Source organism: Parus major, chromosome 6 (assembly GCF_001522545.3).
Source record: "Parus major isolate Abel chromosome 6, Parus_major1.1, whole genome shotgun sequence".
NCBI classification, from domain to species: Eukaryota; Metazoa; Chordata; class Aves; order Passeriformes; family Paridae; genus Parus; species Parus major.
This window is the reverse complement of record NC_031775.1, coordinates 18,497,786-18,522,369: the sequence shown is the minus strand read 5'-3', so window position 1 is coordinate 18,522,369 and position 24,584 is coordinate 18,497,786. Positions and strand designations below refer to the sequence as shown.

Genomic DNA, 24,584 nt, shown 5'->3' with positions numbered 1-24,584 from the left:
GGACACCTCTTTAGCAGCCCTGCCACTCGCTGGCCACGCCAGAAGGCAAAGCACCCCAGAGGGCTCTTGGTTTCATTAAGCGGGGTGGGCACCTACAACCACCTGAGGGGGACTGGCCTTCAGGCGTGGCACAGAGCTGAGATGGAACAATGGCCCACTTCTCACCTGGGGCACCATGCCCTCTTCATGCCTGGTCATGTCCCTGTGGGTGCGGGCTCCGTACCTGCAAAATGCTCCCACCTGAGCTGTATAAGCGACAGGAGGAGAGCACACAGTGCTGAGCTGCACCCGGGGGGTTTAGCCTGGAAATTACAAAGAATTTCCTCACATAAAAGATGATCAGACACTGGAATGGGCTGCGGGGGGAAGGGGTGGAGCGGCTGTGCCCGGAGGCCTAAGGGAACGTGGCACTCAGGGCCAAGCCCTGGCTGTCACGGCGGTGTTCGCTCACGGCTTGGACTGTGCTTGGCATGTTCTGAGGGGTCTCAGAGTTAAAATCCCAGTTGTTTCTGTGGTGGTTGCGTCCGAGTTTACTGCACTGAAAAGCGCTTCATAGGCTTTTACCCCCTGACTCGATCGTCCTCCCATCCTTGACAAGGATGTCCCCTCCAGTCCTTGGCAAGGATTTATTTCTTTATCTTTCTCCCAGTGATTGCTGGGGCCGCATCTGCCAGCTCGTACGGGGACTGCCCCGAACCCGCGGGCAGCTGAGTCCCCTCGCTTCCTCCGCGCCGGGTGCTGTGGGGCCGGCCCCGGCGCGCTTCCACAGAGCTTGCAGGAGAGTAATTCACTCCTAAACACTTGCACAAGGGCCGATTCCCGGTTCCCGGTCCCCGCTCCCGCCGCGGGCTGCGCGGTGCCGCCGCCACGCTCCCGCTGTGGGACACCGTGTGCGCTGGCAATAGCGCTCCGCCGCGGCCGGAACTCCGCGCTCAGCCGCTGTTTCCGGGAGGGTGGCTCCGCGGCGGAGCGGTCGGTGCAGGCACACGTGGGCCGGGCGGCTGGGCCGGGCCGGGCCGAGGCGGCGGCATCGGAGCGGGCAGCACCGGGACCCACGGCACGGCACAGGTGTGTGGTGGCTGCTGATGGGGAGCGGCCCCGCCGCAGAACCCCTTGGCGAGCTGAGGGGCCGCAGTGTGCCCGGCAGCTCCCCGCCGCGGGGCCGCCGGCGCTCGGCCGCACCGCCGGGGCACCGCCGGGCCTGCCGTGCGCCGGGCAGGGAGCGAATGAGCTCCGTGAGTTGGGTCTGGCAGTGCTTGCACGGCCTTCTCCAGCCGGTGTGCTGGGTACGCGTGCCCCGTGCTAACTGTGCTCTCTTCTGTGCCAGCCGCTGTCACACGGAGGAGCTCAGATCCTTGCTGGTTGTAAAAAACTGTTGAGCGAGTAATATGGAGGAAAAAGAGAAGAAGAAGCATCGTGCAAAGCATAGCGGGCCCAAGGCAGAGAAGAAAAGGAAACGTTATCTCAATGACCTGGGAATAGGAGATGAGGAGAATGCACGGAAGAGAAACCCCAAAGCCTTTACGGTGCAGTCCGCTGTGCGGATGGCCAGGACTTTCCATCGGTGAGAAGTGGGAACTGGCTCTGCAGTGTGCAGAGGCGGCTGCTCGGGTGGGAGTTGCCTGGAGTTGCTTCGGTACTTTGTGTAGAAATACTCAGACCGTAATTTTCACTGGTGTTTCCAGTGCCTAGCGCTCGTCGTTCACCCAGTCATGTTGTAGTTTATGTGTGTGTCAGAAGTGGGGTCCTTCCTGCATCGCTGTTACATTGTACACTGTGTTAATCCCCAGAAAAACTGAGTAGCTCCTTAGACTCAGTGGGTGTTCCTGGTGTAAGTGCTTGTGCTCAACCTTTGTGTTCAAACTTTTGCAAGTACTGAAGACTTTTAAATAGTAAATGTTACTATCTGTGACGTTTCTGTGTTTATTTACTACAAATTTCTTCTTAGAACTCAGGATCTGAAGACTAAAAAGCATCACATTCCTGTGGTTGACCGGACTCCTTTGGAGCCACCTCCCGTGGTGGTGGTGGTAGTTGGCCCTCCCAAGGTTGGGAAGAGCACTGTAATAAAGTGTCTCATTAAGAACTTCACAAGGCAAAAGTTGGTTGAAATCCGGGGCCCTGTTACAATTGTTTCAGGTGAGAACAAAGGAGAAGTGAAAACGCTTCTTTTGCACTCCTTACTTGTCTTGCTTTGAGAGATGGGATGTGTTCATGTTTTCATAATTTTTGGTCATTTTGAAGAAATCATTTGGATGTGTGATCTGGCATATGTGCAGTAAAAGAAGATCTGATAATTTTAAATCTAAAAATTATATTTTAGCAGAATTTTAAACAGGTTAAAAACAGACACTTCTACGGTGATGCATGTTGGATTATTTACATGCTAGACCAGAATCTGAGTCCCAGATAACCTGGAGGAACTTCAGGAATGTGAAAAGAAATTTCTGAAAAGAAAACTGTACAAATTGGTTTGCCCCCTCTGTTTCAGTTTTTGATGCTCAATTCTGTTTTCAGGTAAAAAACGCCGGCTGACCATTATTGAATGTGGATGTGACATTAACACAATGATTGACCTGGCTAAAGTTGCTGATTTGGTAAGTTAACAATGGAATGTGATTTCTACTACAATTTACATTGAAAAGACTAATTTTGGTTGGATTGCAACCGTGTCTGATTTCTCTACACATTTTTTGCTGCAAAGGCAAAACTGTCTTTGGTTTCAAAGAGAGCAAGACCCAAACTCTTTGACTCACCTAATGTTCTGGAACAACCTTGGGAATTCCCTCATCTTGGGAGTGGGGGAAAGTAAAGTGTGTGTGTGTGCCTGGTGCTGGTGGGGAGGATGTGAGAGAAAGGAAATGCTGCTGAACTTCATTGCTAATGCAACTGGTAAACTTTTAGTGGAAGTTGTTATAAGAAGCCAGGGTGACACAGCCACTTCTCATTAAGGGATTTGGTCAAACCATATAAAATCTGAAAATGATTTTTAGTCAAGAAGTTTTCAACTAATATTCAAAGTAGAAATATGTATTAGTTTACTAGTTGGGTTTTTTGTACACTCTGAGGTCTCCATCTGTGAAGAACTTCATGTAGTAATAGAACTGATTTCACTGGAATGTGGTGACTGTTGCAATTTACTTGCAACTTTTGGATCAAGAGATTACATCAACTGATCCTAGGGGTCCAGTGCATGATCAGTTTGTTTAGAATTTTACTTTATATATGGATTTGGAGTATATTATTCACAGCTGGTTAGGTATTGGGATCCTTGTCTAAGTATTAACTATATAGATATCTAAATACATGTGTACACTGGTCTAGATATTCTTCTTCTTTTATGTTTTCTACTGAGTAAGGGAGATGTACCAAACAATGCAAATACTTCTGCTCATGTATTTGGTGGATGTTTCAGATTCTGTGTGCACATGGTGGTGCTGAGAATCTGTTTGGATTTATTGTTAGGGGGCTGAGATTACATCAGTGCTTGAAGCTCTGTTGTCAGTTCCTGTATGCTTGAAGTTCTCTATTGTTAAGACCCTAAACCAACTTTGATTCCATTTCCATGGGACAGTTGGCTTCTTTTTGCCTGTGTCAGTGCATTTTGGTGATGTGTAACAGCAGTTGCAACAAGGGAAAAAGTTGGTTTCATTTTACCAAAAGACTTGGCCTTAGCAGCATTAGTGTACCCAAGACACAGATATAAGAGTTTTATTAATTTTTTCTAAGATGTTCCTGAAACATAATAAGTGTTGCATGTTTTAAATTCACCAGGTAAACACTTGTTCAGATCTTAATATAATACTGAATGTTATTGCATTCCTAGAGTGTCTGGAACATCTTTAGCAGCAAGTTCCATACATCAAATAAAAAGCCAAAGTTGGTTTTCAGAGTATATGAAAATAAAGTGTAGAACCTTTTCCAAAATTTTGGTTCTTGAGAAGTTTAAGAGTTTAAAGGTGTGGTCATTGAAATTAGCTTATGTGGGCACTGTGGTATTGCTGTAGTGAAATGTGATTATTGTGTTTACAGGTTCTAATGCTCATTGATGCCAGCTTTGGATTTGAGATGGAGACATTTGAATTCCTGAACATTTGCCAGGTACATGGCTTTCCCAAAATTATGGGAGTTCTAACACACTTGGACACATTCAAGAACAACAAACAATTAAAGAAGACTAAAAAGAAGTTAAAGCACAGATTCTGGACTGAAGTGTATCCGGTATGACATTTAACATGAATTTTTTCATATGTTTTGCTTTGTGAAAGCTAAATTAACAGTGGGTCAATACTTAAGTATTTCTTATGTTCTTATATCTTTTAAATAGGTAACTGAATAATGTTGAAACTGTATCAGGTTGTTTCATCTTTCTTCTGTTTGCTAAAGTACTTGTGTGATTATTCTCTATCCCAGTGTGATAAACTGCTAAATTTGCTACTAGGTTTGTTTATGGAGGTGCTGTGCAAAGAGGATCTGCTTGTAGGTCTGTATGAGGTCTTGAGGATGTGAATAGTTTTCCATTAAGATTTAGGGGACAATTTTCATGTTGAAGTAAACTGGTTAGTTTGATCTTTCAGAACCAATTGTAATGTGAAATTTTCAATTAAAATTTACAAATTAGAATTGCATTACTAACTTGAATTTTTTATGTTTTTATGTCTTTTTAATGTGTTTAGGGTGCCAAGTTGTTTTATTTGTCAGGGATAGTTCATGGAGAATATCAAAAGCAGGAGGTTCACAATTTGGGGCGTTTTATCTCAGTTATGAAATTCCGGCCTCTCACTTGGCAAACGTCTCATCCGTATGTTCTTGCAGACAGGTGTGTGTTTTTCTCTCTGTTCTTCATTCTCAGCATAGATAGCACCTTGTTGTTTGAAAAAGCTGTGCTATTAGCCCTCAGGTCTGTGTGTGAGTGAGTGTTTGGTGTTCCCTGAGCAGCTTTGGGAACACCAAACTCTGCAGGTTTGTGCTGTGCAGTTTTCACCTGTGTCAGATCATGTACACACATCCGGTCTATTGTAAACTCTTCTGAAACACAGGATAGTTAAAATAATCTTGTTTGTTTATGATTATACTGAATTTCTGTGAAAAAGAGACAGCATTCTAGTGATTAAACATCAGCTGGTGAATTAGTCCTAGGAATATCCCTTCTGCTCTGTCTCCCTGTAACATTTAATTCCCAGTCTCTTTAGAACATAAAAGTAAGATGGCAACTGTGCCTGCTTGCAAAATTACCTCACCTTTCATATTTTACTGCAAGAATGCTTGCAGTTATAACCAAACTCCCACAACAATCCAAAGTGCCTTGAATGAGCCTCTTTAGCTTTTAATTCTTCAGGAAAAATTGTCAGAGAAGTAGAAGCATGTGCAAAGCCCTGCAAAATACATGAAGCAAAGAGAGGGAAAATGCAAACCCCTCATTCTGTAGTTTTTCAGTAACATTGTTTTACGCTGCTGTAACTGTTGCAGTTTCATGATTGTTGGGTTGGCTCTAAGGGGATCTGCAGCAGGGTTGTGCCCCCTGTTCTCTTCCTTGCCTCTGTGTGCTGCCTCCCACTTGCAGAGTAGAAAGGAGTTTCCCCCTCCTCTGCCTGCAAACAGCCACTGTTTTTTCTGTGGTAGCTTTGGTGTTGCTCACCACCATTCTTAGGGAATAGAAGGTGTTGTGTGGCTGCAGGGAATGTGAACCCTCTAATGGTGAAATTGATTAGAGGAGGGTTGTGTGTGCAAAGCCCATAGAGAATAGTTAAAATGTGCTAAGAAAGCAGTACCTGTTCAGTGAAGTGTCAGTAAACCTTCTGGAAATTTGTTGAGCATAATTATACAACTTTTAAAATACAATTTTAAAATGCTTTTAGAAGATCTTCTTTATTGATGAATTTTTTCTTTCTTATGATAATTCAGTTTTGATTATTAGAGTTTGCAGATCATGTAGTGGCAACAGTGATGTTCTCTTTTTCTCAAAAGTTGCCACTGGGACTCTGGATATTTTAACTATCATTTTAAATGTTGAATAGAATGGAAGAGCTGACAAACCCAGAGGATGTTCGAATCAATCCCAAATGTGACAGGAAGATATCACTGTATGGATACCTGAGAGGAGCACACCTAAAAAACAAAAGTCAAATTCATATGCCAGGTAATTTTTCAGAGTCTTAGAACTCTTTCTGTACTTATCTATGAAAAACAACATAGCTGAAATTATTTCTATCTTTAAAGTTTGTTATTCAACAGATTTTTCACCTTTCTAAATACCTGTTATATTTTTGAAATTTTTTTCATAATGCACACTTCTGTGAAAATAAATCTTGTAATTAGTTTTGCCTTTAATTGTGCAGTTTTGTTGCACTGATAAACACATTATTCACAGTATTTATTTTTTTTCCAAAGGTTTATCACTTTAAAAGGTGCTTAAAATGTAAAACGTACCAGCCTTAATAATGAAAAGCAAATTTGAATGATGTAAATTAGTAAATAACTTAATATATTTATTATGGTCAGAATTTAATAACTTAATATTTCAAGTGAACGATTTAAAAGTTTAAATTAAGAAATACTGTAATAATAAATTTACAGATGTACTCAGAAAAGTGTGTTGCTGTTTTTGTCATTTGAAAACAAGCAAAGAAACAAAGCTTTGCAGGATTCTGGTGAATTTATGTATACTTCTCTAAGTTCAGTGGTGAGGCTGAGGAATTGGATGTTTGGTACAAAGCTTCCTGCTGAATCATTGAATGCCACAATGTCTGGGTTTGGTTTGTTTGTTTTTCCTTTTTTTGGGGTGCAGGAGCATGGGTTTTGAATCTCTTCATGGTGAATTGCACAAATTTCAGAATCAAAATGTTCTGCAAACTTTGTTAATTCCTTTTGTGTGTCCCCTCAGGTGTAGGAGATTTCACTGTAAGTGATGTGAGTTTCCTGCCAGACCCCTGTGCTCTCCCTGAGCAGCAGAAGAAGCGCTCCTTAAATGAGAAAGAGAAGCTCGTCTATGCTCCTCTTTCAGGAGTCGGGGGTATTGTGTATGATAAAGATGCTGTTTACATTGATCTTGGTGGAAGCCATGCTCATGAAAAAGAAGAGGTAAAAGAATGCTGTTGGTGATTTGAATTCTCTTGGAAAATGCAGTTTTTATCCTTAAAGCCAAAATAAGTGTTTAAAAATATGGTTCTTTAAAATAATCAATCCTTATCTATCCATACTGGTTAATTAGTTCTTTTCTCCTTCCTTCAGGGATTTTAGAGAAGTTGTTGTACAAAATATTGGAAGATCAGTTAATATTTGTACCTAAACTTTGTGTAATAACTTCCCAAATATTGACCTAAGATTTATGAAATCTCCTGGTGCTGGACTATTATCACTATAATTTTGCAGGGCATGGTGATTGCTGGGAGAGGACTTTAAGGATTTGACTGGTCAAAGGGAGAAAAAAAAAAAAGATTTGTCTACAAACAAATTTATTTCAGTTTTTTTCTGCTGTATTGTGCTAAATGTTAAATACCTTTGGGTCTGTGATATGTTTGCTGGTATTTACTGTAGTGATTGCATATTGTGAAGGAGTCCCTCTTTAATTTTTCTTGTGTTGATATTATAGATATTCTTGAAATGTGAAGAGGGGAAGGGAGACTTTGCTATTTTATTCTGAGAAAATGTTTCTTTAAAATGCTCTGCAATTTTTTCTTGCATATGTAAGAAAAAATTTGTTTCTGCTGGTTTAAACTGATGGCTGTCAATAGACATTTGTTTATTTAATTGAATTGAATTTTAACTTTGTCTTTCCAGGAGGAAGTGAGGCCAAATCATGAACTTGTTCAGAGCCTCATCTCCACACACTCAGCCATTGATGTTAAGATGGCATCAAGCAAGGTCTCTCTCTTCATGGACTCTAAACCCTTGGGCTCAGAAGATGTGGGACAAGAGTGAGTTTTGAATGCTGGGCTGTATTTGAGCATGAGTGAATCTCTAGTTTCAGGCTCAAATATAGAAAAAATTCTCAACAGAGCATAGCTAGTAAAATGACATATTGCCTGATTCTTCCTGTTCTGAGATTACTCATATGCCACACTGTATTTTGGGATAGAAATAATTGGTACTACAAAGTTGCAAGCAGTGTAGTCCTGCCTTCCAAGAATTTCTTGCTGATACAAATAACATTTCTGTTTTAACTCATTCCATGGACAATGAAGAAATTTCTTGGAATTATTTTTGGCTATAACATTCAATATTCTTGAATATAGAGACATTAAAGAATGCCAGTGCCTTTCTAATGGTCTAGATAACTTCACTTTGTTTGAAAGAGAATTTGTAGAACTGTTTAAAAATACTGACATGAAGCTTCATTCTTTCATTAACATTTTCTTGTACTTTACTGTCTTACTCCAAATATGGTCTTTGGGAAAACAGGTTTGTGATGCCAAAAGAAGAGAGGCAGGTGGATTTGAAGACTGGGAGAGTTCGTCGGAAGGCCGTGTTTGAAGATGATGGGAAGGAAAATGAAGCAAGTGATGAGGAAGATGACCAAGAAGAAGAAGATGACGAAGAAGCAGTGTCTGAGGATGGAAGTGATGGTGATGATGAAAATGATGCTGAGGAAGAAAGTGAGAGAGTGCTCCTACGAGAAGGGATAGCTGTTAGGAGAGCCAAGCGCCTGAAAACAGAGGTGGCTCAGGAAGAAGCTGTGAATGAGCTACCAGCATTTGCAGACAGCGATGATGATCTGGAGATGAGCTCTGAAGAAGGAGAAACTGCCCCTGAAGACAGTGAGATGGAGGAAGATGAGGAGGAGGAGGAAGAGGAGGAGGGGGATGTACAAAGGACTTGCAAGGATGAAAGCTCAGATAGTGAATTTGAGGCTGCAAATAAAAGAGCTGAATCTAAGCAGTATGATAGGAATAGTGAACGTACAGAAGTGAAATCACAAATCTCAGAGCACAGTCCCAAAAGAAAAGCAGTGCTCACTACAGATTCTGGAAACTGCACCGCAGAAGAGGCATCAGAATCTGAGGATGAGAACTCTTCTCTTGAAGAGGGTGATGATGAAGGAGGATCACATGAGGAATTAGAAGCTGAAGAGTCAAATAGGAATGGATTTTGGCACATTCAAGCAAAGAAAGCTGATAGTGTTAGACAGACTAAAGTTAAAACTGTAGATACTGATGATGATGATGTGGAGAATCTCCTGAGAGAGAAAGAGGAGTATGAAGAAGAAATAGATCTTTCTGTTGACACAACAGGTAGACTATAACTGTTTAATTTTTACTGTCCACTTTAACTGTATTAATTGTTAAAGGGTATATTAGTAAATACCTCGTAATGTTGCTTGTCATAAATATATATATATATGTATATGTTTTAATATATATATGTATTTATATATAATTCTTAAGTAGCAAAACTTCAAGTTAGGAAAGCTTGAAATACTTGCTCTGAAGCCTTTCATTTACATTGTAGTATGCAATATCAGGTTTCCTTCCTCTAAAAGAGAGGGGATTCATTTTATAAACAAAACTTCATTGATTTTGCATATACTTTGATCTTTATAGCTATGTGTATAAAACAAATTATGATGCTCTATTACATCTAGAAAGACTAAAAAGTGTTTGTGGGACTGTTACTAAAATGCATTAACTGCTCACAGAGCACTGGAGCAGGTATCTCCATCTTTGGAGATGTTCTAAAGCCATCCTGACATGGTGCTGAGCAACCTGCCTTAGGTGTGGCTGCTTGAGCAGTGGGGCTGGTCACTGAGACCTCCAGAAGTCCCACCCAGCCACAACCACTCTGAGTCTGTGAAGAAGACATGTATCATCATGAACATGATCAAATTGTTACTGTTGTTAATAAGTTTTTAAAATTCTGTCCTAAAAAAAATATATTAAAAAATCAGTGGTATAATTTCTTATCCACAGTTTGTTTCTGTGTCTATATGGATTACGAGAAAAAGAAACCGTGGGTAGTGTCTACACTTCTTAAGCCTCCTGTCATGTCCTTATTTAAATCATTTTTGTAATTTCTGATCCTTGTTCTTTTTTGAAGACAGAATGTGAATTTTTTCCCATTTCAGGTGCACTTAAATGGAAAGAGGACCTCACACAGAAGGCAGCTGAGGCCTTTCTAAGACAGCAACGATCAACCCCCAATCTTCGTAAACTTGTATATGGAACAGGTACACATCAGTTTGGAAACTTGTCTCAATGTATGGTGGCTTTTAGCTGTTGCCAAGTTTTCAAGTATGAATATTTGAGCACTGTCATTTGATGGGAAGCTTGAGGAGAGTTAAATTTATTTTTTAATTGCTGATGCTCGCTTTCACTAATAATTGAAATAACAAGACAGTTTTTACCTTTCCCATAAAAGCATTTTTGAGTTAATTTTCCAGAGTTTTCTGGTACAGTTATTTCTTCCAAACATTTAAGGTTTGATCATTTGTGTAATCATCTGACAGATATTATGCAAGCCCATTGTGGTAATTGTGTTTCATAAAGGGATGTTGTTTGTTGGCTGGTTTCAGGAATTTCTGTCTCACAGTGACTGTGGAAGTGTCTCTTATACATGACTTAGTATCAGGTGTTTGTCAAAGAAAAAATATCTGGATTAAGAGGAAGAGAAAATTGCTATTTATATAATTTGTTTTGCTTAATTCACAACTTTTCCAGTGACTGTCTGAGTGTACAAATCTCATTGTGCAGAACCTTTGTAGAAGACGGTGAGAATTTGGCTTTTGTAAACCTTCCACAGCTGCAGGTGTGGGAAGACTTTCTGACAGATTCTCTGGTCTGGTATTCCTGATTTATAGGCAAGCTTAATGTCCTTCCTGTTCACAGATCATTTTGGTATTGTTCCAGTTTGTGATATTGAACCAGCATCCTCTGTTTACTTACTGGGCAATATTTTTTTTTAATATCGTTCCAGTTATGAAAACAACTGGATCAGTATACCTTTTTATCAGGCTTTTATATTTGAAACTGTTCCAGGTTGTTTCTTTTATTTCCTCAAACTGCTGCAGCTGTTGGGGAGCATTAGGAGAGAGGTGGTTAATGAATTTCATGCATGTACTGTGGGGGAAATCATCACAGCCTCTGTGTTTGATTCAGCTGTCGAGGATGAGGACCGGGAGAGCGAGGATGCAGATGATGAACTTGGAGGTTTGTTCCGTGTCAGCCGTCCAGACAAAGCATCCAAGCAGAAGGCCAATGCTCTTGACTGCTCCAAATTTCTGGTGGAAAAGCCACAAGATTGGGATTTAGAAGAGGTGATGCCATTGGATAATTGCTTTTGTATATCCTGCCTGGTTCTGTCCTGGCTGTGTCTCATAAAGTGTGACCGAGATGTCATTGAAACAGACCTGTGGGAGCTATGGACACAGTGTCTTAGGTTCTGCCCCTTGCTGTCACTATAAGTAACAGATTCCAGAACTCTTTGTTCTTAGAAGAGTGGCAAGTTACAGTAAATCAATTTAATGCTTGGCTCACTTGAATATTTGGTGGATAATAGTTTATTTATTTGTCGAAAAGTAAAAAGCAGGGGAGACCTCAGTGAAAATAAAGTGTTGGGTAGAGATTTTGGTACCTTTTGGGACCTTTGGGCAAGAATTAAACTGGGTTCACAATCCTGCTTTTGGGAAGGCACTGTGTAGTTTTGGTAATGGTGTCTTGATGTGGAGCTGCATGTGAGATTGTCTCTGATGGGGGAGTGGGCAATGTCTTGGGGAATGTTCTGTTGATGCTAAGCTGCAGCTGTGCAAGGCAATGACACTTATTTTGCAGGTTATGAACAGTATTCGAGACTGCTTTGTTACTGGAAAGTGGGAGGATGATAAAGATGCAGCAAAGCTGTTGGAAGAAGATGGTATGTGTAACACTTCTAAAAATGATTCATGTATACAGGATTTTTAAGAAAAGAATGACTTTTTAGTTATGTAAATAGAATATTTTGTCTTAGTGCTATACTTGCAGGTTTTTTCAAACTATTATATACATTAAATTATATAGATACTGACATAATTACACATTGCTGTAAATCTCTGTAGAAACAGTAGGCGCATAGACATTCTGGAAATTTACTTTCCAAAAAATAGAGTATGTAATTTAAATTATGAAGTAGAGTTGTTAGTCTCAACACTTGGACATGCCAGCTTTGAATTGTGTATCTGAGTTCATTATACATCATATATGGTTTAATCTTCTGGATAGTCATGGTAGAAATAAACAGGAACTATTCTTTATTGGGAAGACAAACTTGACATTCATGTTTGGCTGAAGAGTGAGATCTATCTTCAGATGTTTTGGAGGTGGTGTTTTTGTTTTGTTTTAAATTAGGAAATACTTTAAAAGTTTTAATAATGTGGCTGTATCTTACATGCATCATGATTGTGGTTTAACAGGCTTCAATAAGCACATGTTTTTAACTTAAAAACTGTCAACTATATTTTTTTTTAATTAAGCATAGGAGCTCAATTGCTCTGCTGGTGTCTTGTGTCATTAGAGTGCATACTAATGTATTTGGAGTCCTTTGGAATGATATAAACTTTATTTACATTTTTTAAATCATAAGGGTGTTGAAAGGTTAAAGGAGGAGCCACGTTGAGTTTAGCTGGGAATTTTCAGCTGAAGCTATAGAGAGGGAAGAACAAACATATAAAACTTGATGGGAATCAAAAATATTTGGACTGAAACTAATCTCCATGGCAGTACTGAGAAATGCACAGTAGTGAACAAATGAGAGATGGTGTGGAGCAATACAGCAGAATGGTTAACTAACGCTCATATGTCTTGGGTGTTTGTTGTTGCAGAAGAGCTGTATGGAGATTTTGAAGATCTGGAAACTGGTGTTGTGCACAAAGGAAAGGCTGCTGCTGGAGGAGAGCAGGTCTGATTTGCATTTTTATCTTCTTTAGCAACATAAGCATGAATTTCTTATCAAGTGATAGGCATCCTCTGTAATAAATTCAGTGTTCATAGAATCAATAGGAAGGAAATCAGTGGGAACAAGAAAGAAAAGGTATGTGTATTACTGGCTTTATCTAGAGTGGCATGTTTTTAGCCTTAGTCTGAATTTTTGTTTATAGTTAATTACATAGAAGTCACCTCACTTATTTAACAGTAGGTGTCAGGCTTAATCAAGAGCTGGAGGATCTGGAGGCATGGCAGAAGTATTTTAAAACCAAATGTAATCATAACTGTTTGTACTATGTCATCTCATCTGATGCAGAAGATTATAGCGCACTCTGTTTAAACACAACAAATTATGGAAACTTGACACAGTTTCCTAGTTCATTCCTCTTATCTGCATAAAAGAGGTTGATGGAAGCAATTTTATGCTGTGGCTTGGATATCTTCCAATAACAGAACTCTAGTTGTCTGTGACAGTTCAAACTGAAAAAATCAATTTGTTTTTGGACTGAGCAATTTGATGGCTTTGCATTTTGCTATAAGATCGTGGGTAATGGCATAATTTTGGCAGTTTTCAAATGGCCTGTGAACAAACTTCCTCCTCTCTGGTCTCTAGAGTGCTGCCTTCCACATGGTATGGCTCAATGCTATCAACAATTACTTTTTTTTTCCTCCTGTATTATATATGCTTATATTAGCTATAGAATAACAGGTAGGTCAGTTCTAGGATCTGTTCCCTGATGTGAAAATTATTTTCAGTAAAAAAAGCTTTGTCAGTGAAAAGGAATATGATTAGATCCTGAGATCTTTTGGTCCTTGCTGAAGTTATCTCCTTGTATGAATAGCTTACTAATTTCTGTCTCCAATTGAAATGTTTTTCAATTTTCAATTGTCTAATAATTGGCACAATAAAAAGGTATTGTTTAATCATATCTATAAAAATACTGTTTAATAATATCTATCAAATATCTGTTGATCAGAATGGGTTGTTCTCAGTAAGCCATTTTACATGTTTGACAACTTATTGTTGATTAGTCTGGAAGTGAAGAGGAGGAGGAGGAAGATGAAGAACTGTCCAAACCAGAACCTGAGGAGGAGGAAAAGAAAAAGGAGCGCATGGACAAGAAAAGAAAACTTAAAGAAATGTTTGATGCAGAATATGATGAGGGGGACGCCACATACTTTGATGATCTTAAAGAAGAAATGCATAAACAAGCACAGGTACAATCTGCTAATTTGACAATTTGTCTGGATATATGTCTTGAAAAATACTCCACAGAGCTTGCCCCCGAAAAGGTTTTTTCCTGGAGACACAGGTGATGCTAAGGAGGTATTCCAGAAAGTACACACAAAGAAATACAAGCTTGTGATTTTTTTTTATGTTTGAACTTTTGAAAGCTTAATTTAAAATGAGTGCAGTATCACTGAATAAGCCAGGATGTATCATCTAAACTTTAACTACTTAAAAACTTTTTAAATAAAAAAAGGCATCCTTTTATACATAGGAAGGTGAAAATCTTTCTCATATTAATTTGTGCCATATATTTTCCCAGTGTTATTTTTAGTTTGATATTTTGCAGTGTTATTAATGGATAAGTAAATTCTCTGTGACAGTCTTTTTCATCCAACTGTGAAGTTATTTTGAGGAAAAAATAATTAATGACTGTTGCTCTGTACATGTGGTAGAAGTCTTCAGCATAACTGTATCCAGAATGTGAGGTGTTGATTTTGTTCTAGGCCTTTGGTTTTTTGCATAAGAACTTGAAAGCTTCCTTCTTTGCCTGACTTGGGAGAACACTGCCTTACATTTTTAAAAACTTCACTGTCTTGTCTTCTGACAAAATTTTGCCCTGAATAGTTGTTAAATTAGTCCATACCTGCTTGTATTAGCCTCTGTCACAAAGGATAATGTGAGCTCTGGTATGCTGATAAACTGAGAGCACTTAAAGGGTAAAGAAGGACACTCTAGTAAAAGAATCAGTGTCTTATGGATAGGTAAGCATCAGGAGCTAGAACAGGAGCATGAGGCTTCTATTATTCACAAGGGTATCTTCTTAAATATTTGCACAGTATCTATATTCTTATCATATGGTACAGAAGAGCTTTGGATGATGTACAGTATGAGGATGCACAAAGATATTTTTAAGCTGCTGGGTAAGATAGGAGCGCAGCATCCTCATAAACTGACACCTTAAAGATCAGGACATTAACTTTAATGATACTTGATCATTAAAGGTACTTGAGCTCCTAAATCAAAAAATGTACTTTTGATAGTTGTTTCTTTAAAGTGCAAAGTCACCATAGTGGAAGGTGTATCAGAAGTCACTCAGTAATTTGCTTTTCTTGGGTACTGTCTTTCAGGTAGATTAACAGGGCCATTTGGGATCTCAAGTTGGAAGGGCTTTGTGGTGGTAGAGATCTCTGACTAAAAAGTCACAAAACCTGTTAGATCTTTCCCAAAATGATTTATATAAATGGTAGCATGTTTTAAAAAGAATCGGCCCTTCATGAACAAGTTGTTAATACCTGGATTTTGTGAAACACACAATGGCTTTCTCTTTGTCACACAGCTTAATAAAGCAGAATTTGAAGATCAAGATGATGAGACCAGAGTGCAGTATGAGGGATTCAGGCCTGGGATGTACGTTCGAATAGAGATTGAGAATGTGCCATGTGAATTTGTCATGAATTTTGATCCTCATTACCCTATCATCCTGGGTGGTCTAGGCAACAGCGAAGGAAATGTTGGCTACGTACAGGTATGTAACCAAAGGGCTGAGTGCATTTTATCTGGATACAGGTGTGCTTCAGGGAGCCTGAAGTTACTGCTCTCTGTGTTCTAAAATACAGTAAACACAGAAGAAACTTCCATCCTTGTCTTCTGAATGGGGGATTTGCTTTTGACACAAAGTGTAATTCTACAGTAGCAGATTCTGGATCTTTATGGGCTTAATTGGATAACCAGAAAAGGTTACTGTTGTTTAATGTTCAGCTGCAGAGGTGTCTCAGGACTAAGGTCTGATACTGTGATTGCTAAATTTCAAACACTAACTGTACTCTGACCTTCATGATCTATATACAAGTGACTACAGAAAAGTTTCTAGCACATATATAAATGTATTTTTAATGTGATTCTTGCTTGAATGCATACACTCATGACTTCAGAGTGAGTGAAATACTGATTGATCTTCCCAGTTAACCTAATGTTAGCGAGAATGTTTGAAGAGAAAACTTAGTGTATAAAAAACCGTAGCGTAGACAGAAGTTGCATTTCATTCCTGACAAGTTAAAGCTTAAATTTCAGAATCACTGTTGCTATCCTGTAGTAGCATGTTGACCTTCTCTCCCAACCAGCTGCGCCTGAAGAAGCACCGGTGGTATAAGAAGATCCTTAAGACCCGCGATCCCTTGATCCTGTCGTTGGGCTGGAGGCGCTTTCAGACCATCCCCATGTTCTACATCGAGGACCACAACGGGCGGCACCGGCTGCTGAAGTACACCCCGCAGCACATGCACTGCGGGGCGGCCTTCTGGGGTGAGCCCTGCTGGGGCTGCTCTCCTGGCTCACTCCAGCACTCTGAAAGTCTCAAGCTTTGCAGGAAATGCAGCTTTTGGAATGAGAAGTCTTGAAATTTACCCACGGAAGAAAAAATAGCACCAAATAGTATGGGAAAATAGGCAGTTATCTAATATTGATGGGTTATTTAAATGATTTGGGAATTGCTTGGCTTTTAATCAAATTCTGAGCATTCTGCTAAGTTGTTGCATATCAAAGGAACCTGATTTGTGTGCAGATATACTTTGCACTCATTGTGGGCCCGGATGTTGCATGAGTAACTTCATGTTAACCGTTCCTTTATAGGGCTTTAAATGTGAGCAACAGTTTGAGTGCTTTAAACTTTGGTTTTCTTCACCGAGGATATTTGTCATGTATTTTTAAGCTTTTGGAATTTAAATAGGGGCTAGATATTGTGTAGTAAAACTTCACATAAGTGTTTAAATTTTATTTTTTTTTAGGCCCCATCACTCCTCAGGGGACAGGATTTTTGGCAGTTCAGTCTGTCAGTGGCACAACGGTAGGTTTGTTACCATAGAATGTTCATTAATGCTTTCTATGGATATTTGGGCAAAATATATATATTTTGGGAAGAAGGTTTATATTATGATAAAGCAGTGTAGTTGTAGGAACTAAGAAAGTAGCTGGACTCAAGGTTTTGAAAGGTGTATTATGTTGAGGTGGGAAACTATGGAGAGGATATTTTTTTTTTTTTAAACAAATTTCAGGAAGAAATTGTTTACTGTGAGGGTGGTGAGGCTCTGGCATAGGTTACCCAGAGAAGGTGTGGATGCCCCATCTCAGGAAGGATTCAAGACCAGGTTTCATGGGGCTGTGGGCAGCATGGTCTAGTGGAAGGTGCCCATGGCAGAGGTGTTGAAATGAGACGATCTTTGAGGTCCCTTCAAAACCAAACCATTCCATAATTCCAATTTAAATAGTGTTAAAGCACTGTTTATCAGATATCTTTATTAGAAATGTATTAATCAAAGGTAGGTTCATGTTTGCAGACAATTGGTAACAAACACTTTGCATAGCATTGTAATGAGCTTGACAGTAATCAGAGTGGTGATTCCTTCCTGTATCTCCCTTCCTAAAATATGCCTTCAAGTGCTATTGCACAGTTTTGCATAATACAGTGTCTTAGAGCAGTGCACAAAGCACTTCTCCTTTGAGACTATCTGTCTGAGAAGATTCTGTTTCATAAAGAGAACATAGTGAGGTGGATCACAAGGACTTTCAGATTGTTTCCAAGGTAATTAGAATGGCAGCTCTGGAAATCTCATTAGTGAATGGTAGGAATGGTATGTCAGCAGCACCTCAACTAGTCTGTACTAGTCAATCTGCATTTTTTATGCTGCAGCACTTCTGTAAAGGTCAGAAATACTGAATCTTAAAAGTGAAATGTGGAGTGCAGGTGCCCCACAACATCCTCTCTAAGTTGGAGAGATATTCATTCAAGGGTGAACTGTTTAGTGAATGAGGAGTGAGTTGAATGGCCACATCTGCAGGGTAGTGGTCAACAGCTCAGTGTCCTGATGTGCAGTGGTGGCAGTGGTATCCCTCAGGGGTCTGTCCCTGTCAGGGACCAGCACTGTTTGATCAGCACTAACCATCAGGGACACGGGCAGTTTGCAGGCACCACCAAGCTGAGTGGTGTGGTTAATGTGCCTGGGGAATGGAATGCTGTCCAGGGGAACCTTGAGAAGTGATCCTGGAAGAACCCCATAAGGTTTAACAAGGCCAAGGGCAAGGTCCCACACCAGACCTGGGGAACCCCCAGTGTTAGTACAGATTGTGCAGTGAAGGGATTGAGAGCAGCCCCTGCTGAGAAGGATTTGGGGATTCTGGTGGATGAGAGGGTGGGCATGCTGTGGTCATGTGAACTTGCAGCCCAGAGAGCAAATCACATCCTGGGCTGCAGCGAGAGCAGTGCCAGCAGTGGAGCGAGGGAGGGGATTCTGCCCCTCTGCTCTGCTCGGGTGAGACTCCAGCTGGAGTACCACCTCCAGCCTTGGGGCCCTCAGCACAGCAAAGACAGAGACCTGTTGGAGCAGCTCTAGAGGACAGTCACAAAGATGACTGGAGGGATGGAGCACCTCTCCTAGGAAGAAAGTGTGAGAGAATTGAGGTTATTCATCATGGAGAAGAGAATGCTCTGGGGAGACCTCATTGCAGCCTTTTAGTACATAACGGGGGCTTAAAAGAAATATGGGGATAAACTTAGCAGGGCCTGCTGTGATAGGACAAGGAGGAATGGTTTTATGGTAAAAGGGTTGATTTAGACTAGATAGGAGGAAGAAATTTTTTACAAGAGTAGTAAAACATGAACAAGATTAGGAGAGAGTTTGTGGATGCCCTGTCCCTGGAAATACTTAGAGTTGGACTGGGCGGGGCTCTGAGCAACCTGATCTATAGGATGATGTCTCTGCTCACTTCAGGTGGGTGGGACTAGATGACCTTTAGAAGTCATATAGATGACCTTCCAAGCCAAACTATTTTATGATATTCTGTGATTCTAAATGATGTCTTCGCTGTTTGAGAAACACACATTCAGCAATATCTTTCACCTCTGATGTTCCAGCCTGACTTCCGGATTGCTGCGACGGGTGTTGTGCTCGACTTAGATAAATCCATAACTATTGTAAAGAAATTAAAGCTAACTGGTTTTCCATTCAAAATTTTTAAGAACACTTGTTTTATTAAGGTAAGTTTATAGGTATGTATACTGTAAAACCAGATGTACTGATGTTAGGAAGGAATGCAATCTGGGATTGTCTTTCCTGAGGCAGAAGTTCTCTTGTTGAATTTTCAGTTATTGTTGAATGCTGTTCTGGATCTCAGGAACTAGTGGTTTTTTGAGCTCCCTTCCATGTGATCTCTAAAGGTACTGATTACTACCAAGGAATATGAATTATTTTTAACCAGACAAAAATTCTGGAACAGTCTTCTGGTTCACATTCAGTATGATTTTTTTTCCTTCCCGCCCCCTGCTTCCTTCCTAAAACCCACTGATTAGCAGTGGCAGACATCTTTGGAGGATGCAGACTGTGCCTGGTAGGTATCAGCCTGATCCAACTAAATTTCAGCTCTGGAGTTGAAGGAGACTTCTAGCAGTGTTTAAGACTTCTCAGTTACAGTTACAGAAGTGTTTGGGATAGGAAGTGTTGCAGAAGCGAATGGCCACTGACCTTCCCACTGTGCTTAGCTGGGCTTTCAGGCTCAGGGAGAGCTTAGGTTATTCTGCATTTGAGGCAGCAAGTAGCTAAGCAGTGATCCCAGCAATGAAGCACTCAAGTATTTCCACTAGGCATAGATAGATTTTTTTTTCCCCTTGATTTTCTTGTGATATATTGAAGAAGCCCAAACTTCCAAGAATTGTATTGTATGAGAATCTCAGAACTAGCAATTTAAGGCAGCTCGCTTGCTTTTAAGATATCCTGTGTTCCAGCAAATTATTTCAAAGGAGAACTGTAAAGCTTTTGTAGATATGTTCTGTTTTAAATTTTAAATATATGTATAAATATAAATTTATATAAATTTTATATATCTAAACCTTGCCTGTGATTGCTTTCAGTAGCTCACCTAAAAGTCAGCTCAGTGGGTTTTTTGTACGATCAGCACTCTTAGTCTAAAGACAAGGCTACGGCTCCTCCTGTTTCTTTATAAGATAATGCTGGTGGGAGCTCTGTTTTTGTGGCCTCCATAGGCCACAGGGAGAGACCTGGCATCTTGAATGATGGTGGCTAATTCACATTTTCAGGGAATGTTTAACTCCCAGTTGGAAGTGGCTAAATTTGAAGGTGCAGCGATCCGTAGTGTGAGTGGTATCCGAGGACAGATCAAAAAGGCCCTCCGAGCTCCTGTGGGTGCTTTCAGAGCAACATTTGAAGACAAGTTGCTGATGAGTGGTAAGTTGCACATTGCATGGAAGTTATCACACAACTTTCATCCTTCTTCACAGATTGCAAAGCCGTGTCTCAGAATTCTGGGATCTGATAATTGAGATGTGAATTCATAGAGTAAGAAATACCCTGTGAGATGCACAGTGAAATTAAAAAGAAGTATATTTTATGCTGGATTTCTTTCACTTATTCTCAGAAATCACATAGTATGCAGATGAAAAAGGCTTGAGTTGAAGACATGTATCTTCAAGTATTTTAATGCTTTGCACAGCATGGTTTTAGTGTTTTACACAGCCTTTCTCCTTGAACATTGAATTTAGTGGTACAAGTGCTAGAAAGTGCTTTTCTGAGAAATCCAAGGACTGGCATTGTAACTCCAGTTAACTTTTTTCTACGAGTTATAGGAGTTATATGAGTTTCCTATGTTTTTTTATATGAGTTTATACTTAACTTGGGTTTATATTATTTGTTTTCCTAAACACACCAAAATCATGGATAGCGTAAAATAAAAGCAAGTTAGTTATTGTATAAAAATAGGCAAAGGAAAATTGGTTTTGTCAGTAATAGTACAGACACATCAACATATATGAAAGCTGTTGCTTGTTCTTGAATATGAATGATAAAAAGGATGGTATTCAGCTGCCTGCTCTTCAGGAATGTGTGCTGTTCATGCATTTATGGGGTTTTGCATTGCTTTTACCACCAAAGTTGAAGACATTTGATCTATGTACCAAGCACAAAGCTAGCATGTGGTGTAGTATCTGTTCTGTTCAGGCAATCTTTGCTTAGAGTGTGGATGTGATGAACAATTTACATTTTCAGAGCCAAGTAACAGTCCTTTTTCTTTCAGATATTGTTTTTGTGAGGACTTGGTATCCTGTTTCTATCCCAACGTTTTATAACCCGGTAACATCCTTGCTGAAACCAGCAGGTGAGAAAGATAGTTGGAGTGGGATGAAGACAACAGGCCAGCTGAGGTATGAGAGAGGCATCAAACTGAAACAAAACAAGGATTCTCTCTATAAGGTATATTTCTGTTTAATTTTGGTTTGTTTTTTAAAACCAGTCAGATTTGCAGTGTGTCACAGACCTTTGCAAACCAAGAGCAGTATAAATAGATGTTCATACACATGCATGTGTGACTTCAAATTTACAGTCCTGGCATGAGATGGAAATAGACAGCTGAGAGCAAATTGTTGTGGGTCAGTTAAAGTTTATAAAATAATCTGCAGGGTAGAAGTCTTCTCCAGAAGCTTACTGAGACTTCTGTAATTGGGGTGAACATACCATTTACAGTTCAGTCCAAGGATGTCAGAGGATGTACTTTTAGTTTGTTTTTTGTGGTTTGTTTGAATTGGGGTTTTTTTTGAGGGATGTGTGTTTCTTTTTTGGTTTGTGGAATTTTGTGGTTTTTTTTTTTTTCCTCTGAAAGATGAAAAACTAAATAAAAGCTTTTTAATGTCATGAGTCTTATATATGTTCTATATTCATTCTTTTAGCCTATTGTGAGGGAGAAGAGGCATTTCAATAAGCTCCACATTCCTAAAGCACTGCAGAAGGCACTGCCTTTTAAGAACAAGCCTAAGAATCTTGAGAAGAAAGGCAAGACTCCAAAAGACCAGTGGAGACCAGCTGTTATCAGAGAGCCTCATGAAAAGAAGGTAATTATCACTTACTCTGAAACTCGGACTCCTGAAGGGTATATGTGTTTAAAGCTTTTCTAACTATTGTTTTGGCACTTGAATTTACTGCTAATGCTAAAGATATAGATGTTGCTAGTGAAAAATGGTCACTTGCAATTTGTTGCTGTTTGGCACATAGTATGTGTATGGAACTGTCACTGAGTGGCTGGCTAGTCTATTTTTTAGACTAGTAGGTCACCTGAAGCCAAAATACAACTTTTGTCCTTGTCACAGCACTTGCAAGGTATTTCACCTGGATTTAGTGCTCTCATATTATGGATGACTTAAATTGGTAGCTGCAGTATTTTATTTGACTTGTCATTGCCATGCATTATTAACACAGACAAGATTTGAAGCAAATACTCTGCTTCCAAAATTGAGAATTAGAGCACTTGCAGAGGCAAGAAGATCCAAACAGCAGTTTAAGTGTTCTATAGTAGCAATTAGGAACAGCCTTTTAAAAGCTATCTAACCAAAATCAGAGTTCACAAAAATTAAAGCTTTGATTAACTTCCTAACAGGATAAATAATTAAACCATTTTAGAAATTGGGTAACAGGTGCAGAGATAATTAGGAACTTGCCTTGAATCTCTAATTCATTATGTGTGTCTCTGCTGAGGTTACACTGTTTCTTGCTCACTAAAATAGAACTGCATGTGTATTGATTGTCTATTTTCTGTTCTAGATATCAGCTCTACTCAGTGCTTTGAGTACAGTGAATAATTACAAGATAAAGAAAGCCAAAGTAAAGCATCGGGAACAGCTTAAAGAGTATCTCAAAGTTAAGCAGAAGGAGGATGAACAGAAATTCAAGAGGCAAAAGGAGGCTAAGAAGAAAGTCTATCGCATACTGGGACAAAGGGAGAAAAAGAGGCAGAAGTCAAGCTTGAAAGGATCAAGCAAGGGAGAGAAGAGTGTGTAGAATTTCATCAGATTTCAGGCCAAATGAAGAAATAGGGTAGCTGTGCAATTTTCTCTTGAAGAAACAAAAGGGCCTTGGACTACATTAGATGTGATTTCAAGAGAAGAAAGAAATGCAAATATGACCTTACACTCTTGAATACATTGGTAATGTATATAAATAAGATGTAGAAGTATGAATTGTGGTTTTTATACAGGAGTATTCTGGAGGACTTTGTATTTCAGTATATTTCTATGCATACTGCATATTCTATCTAGCCAATAAAATATTTTAATGTCAATTGCAGAATGTTTCTTTGTGTTTTGTCTTAGTGGACTTTAGTGGAAGAAAACTCCCCTGAATGTCTCCAAATATGTTCCTTACTTTGAGCTATGACTTAAATTTTGCCCTTGGCAAATCTTTCATTAAAAGGTGTGAAGATCAACTGTCACCAGCTAGGAGTTTTGGAAATTCTTTATCTTTGATCAGAGCACCTCACTCCTGTGCTTAGATCATTTGCCCCTGCATGAAAGCATCTCAGTTTTTTCTACTTCTCACTAGGTTATTAAGCAGATCTTCAAAATAGTGTTGCATCCAGATCTTGTGTTATTTGGCCAGTTTTGGCACCCTGAGGCTGTCAGTAGATCCCTCACTGACTGCAGCTTTCTGGGCAAACAGTATCAGACCTTTTCCAAATGTGTAGCTACACTGATTTTCTGTGGGGCAAGCACTGACAGGGTAACTCGCTTCCTTTGGGAAAGTCTTCCTGTGTCCAGCCAGCTTGGTTTCATGGTACATTGTTAGGCTTAAGATGAATGCAGAGGTCAATCCTGTTAAATTAACTGACAGTTGAACTCCTTCTCTGCATGACAGAAGACTTTGATCATTTTATTGGAAGAGCAACAGAATTTATTTTTTATGTCATATATGGCCTCAAGTATTTACTATGACATACCTATTTTTAATACTTCATCCTCAAGCAGGCAGCGGGGCAGATAATATCAGTAATTTCTTGGTCTCCTTCCTGAATGTTTACTCTTTGTCATCAAGCTGAAGTTCATTATTATTGCACTGTAGTAATATTTGCTATCTCAGATGTGAGATCCCATGTGGGATCAGGCTGCCTCACACAAAAGCCTTTGGTTGAATGGGTCTGTAGATTTTTTTTTTTTTTACATTTAGTATTTTGGGGTTTTCTTAATTAATCTCATAATATTCTGTTTACTGATACTGAAATTCTAATGCATCCATCTTTGTCTATGTGATATTAGGCTGACACCTGACTCAAATAAATTTGTCAGTAATTTTTTTTTTCCCTTGAGAGATTCAGATGAGGTCACATGAATATGAAAACATGATTTATGTTTGAATAATTGAAGAGTCTCTGCTGAATAGACAACTGCTGCCTTCAGAGATTTACAAGGAAATTGTTGGCATTTTGCCCCACAGAGTAGTACAGGATGGTTTGCCATCACTTTGTTTCTGCAGGGTTCTTTCTGCTTCTGTCCAGCTGTGCTAGGCTAGGTCTAATCTAAGCCATCAAGGAAGTGTTGTTTTAAGGCTGTTTTTAGGCTGCTGTGAGCGAACTTCCATCCTAGGTGCTGTTGTTTGCATCTTCCATGTGTTCAATGTGACATGCAATTGCTTTTTTGC

At 39.6% G+C, this 24,584-nt stretch overlaps 1 protein-coding gene across 1 annotated transcript; it reads left to right on the top strand.

The window, feature by feature from the left end:
* Positions 1-971: 971 nt before the first annotated feature.
* On the top strand, positions 972-23,237 carry BMS1 (BMS1 ribosome biogenesis factor). Its single transcript, XM_015633779.1, has 23 exons — positions 972-1,068; positions 1,328-1,564; positions 1,949-2,139; positions 2,518-2,597; positions 4,033-4,221; positions 4,677-4,819; positions 6,018-6,139; positions 6,884-7,080; positions 7,780-7,916; positions 8,401-9,230; positions 10,061-10,162; positions 11,091-11,248; positions 11,763-11,844; positions 12,788-12,864; positions 13,923-14,108; positions 15,458-15,646; positions 16,242-16,422; positions 16,905-16,963; positions 19,028-19,150; positions 20,207-20,354; positions 21,199-21,374; positions 21,848-22,009; positions 22,716-23,237. The coding sequence occupies exons 2-23, from the start codon at positions 1,389-1,391 to the stop codon at positions 22,950-22,952; spliced, it is 3,945 nt and encodes a 1,314-aa protein (XP_015489265.1). The 5' UTR covers positions 972-1,068; positions 1,328-1,388; the 3' UTR covers positions 22,953-23,237.
* The last annotated feature ends 1,347 nt before the right edge of the window (positions 23,238-24,584 follow it).

Excerpts from the sequence above, each read along its gene's own strand:
- BMS1 (XM_015633779.1), top strand. The coding sequence starts at position 1,389 with ATGGAGGAAAAAGAGAAGAAGAAGCATCGTGCAAAGCATAGCGGGCCC. Across the intron at positions 11,845-12,787 it reads AAAGCTGTTGGAAGAAGATG|AAGAGCTGTATGGAGATTTT; the intron begins GTATGTGTAACA and ends TTGTTGTTGCAG. Across the intron at positions 19,151-20,206 it reads AGAACACTTGTTTTATTAAG|GGAATGTTTAACTCCCAGTT; the intron begins GTAAGTTTATAG and ends TCACATTTTCAG.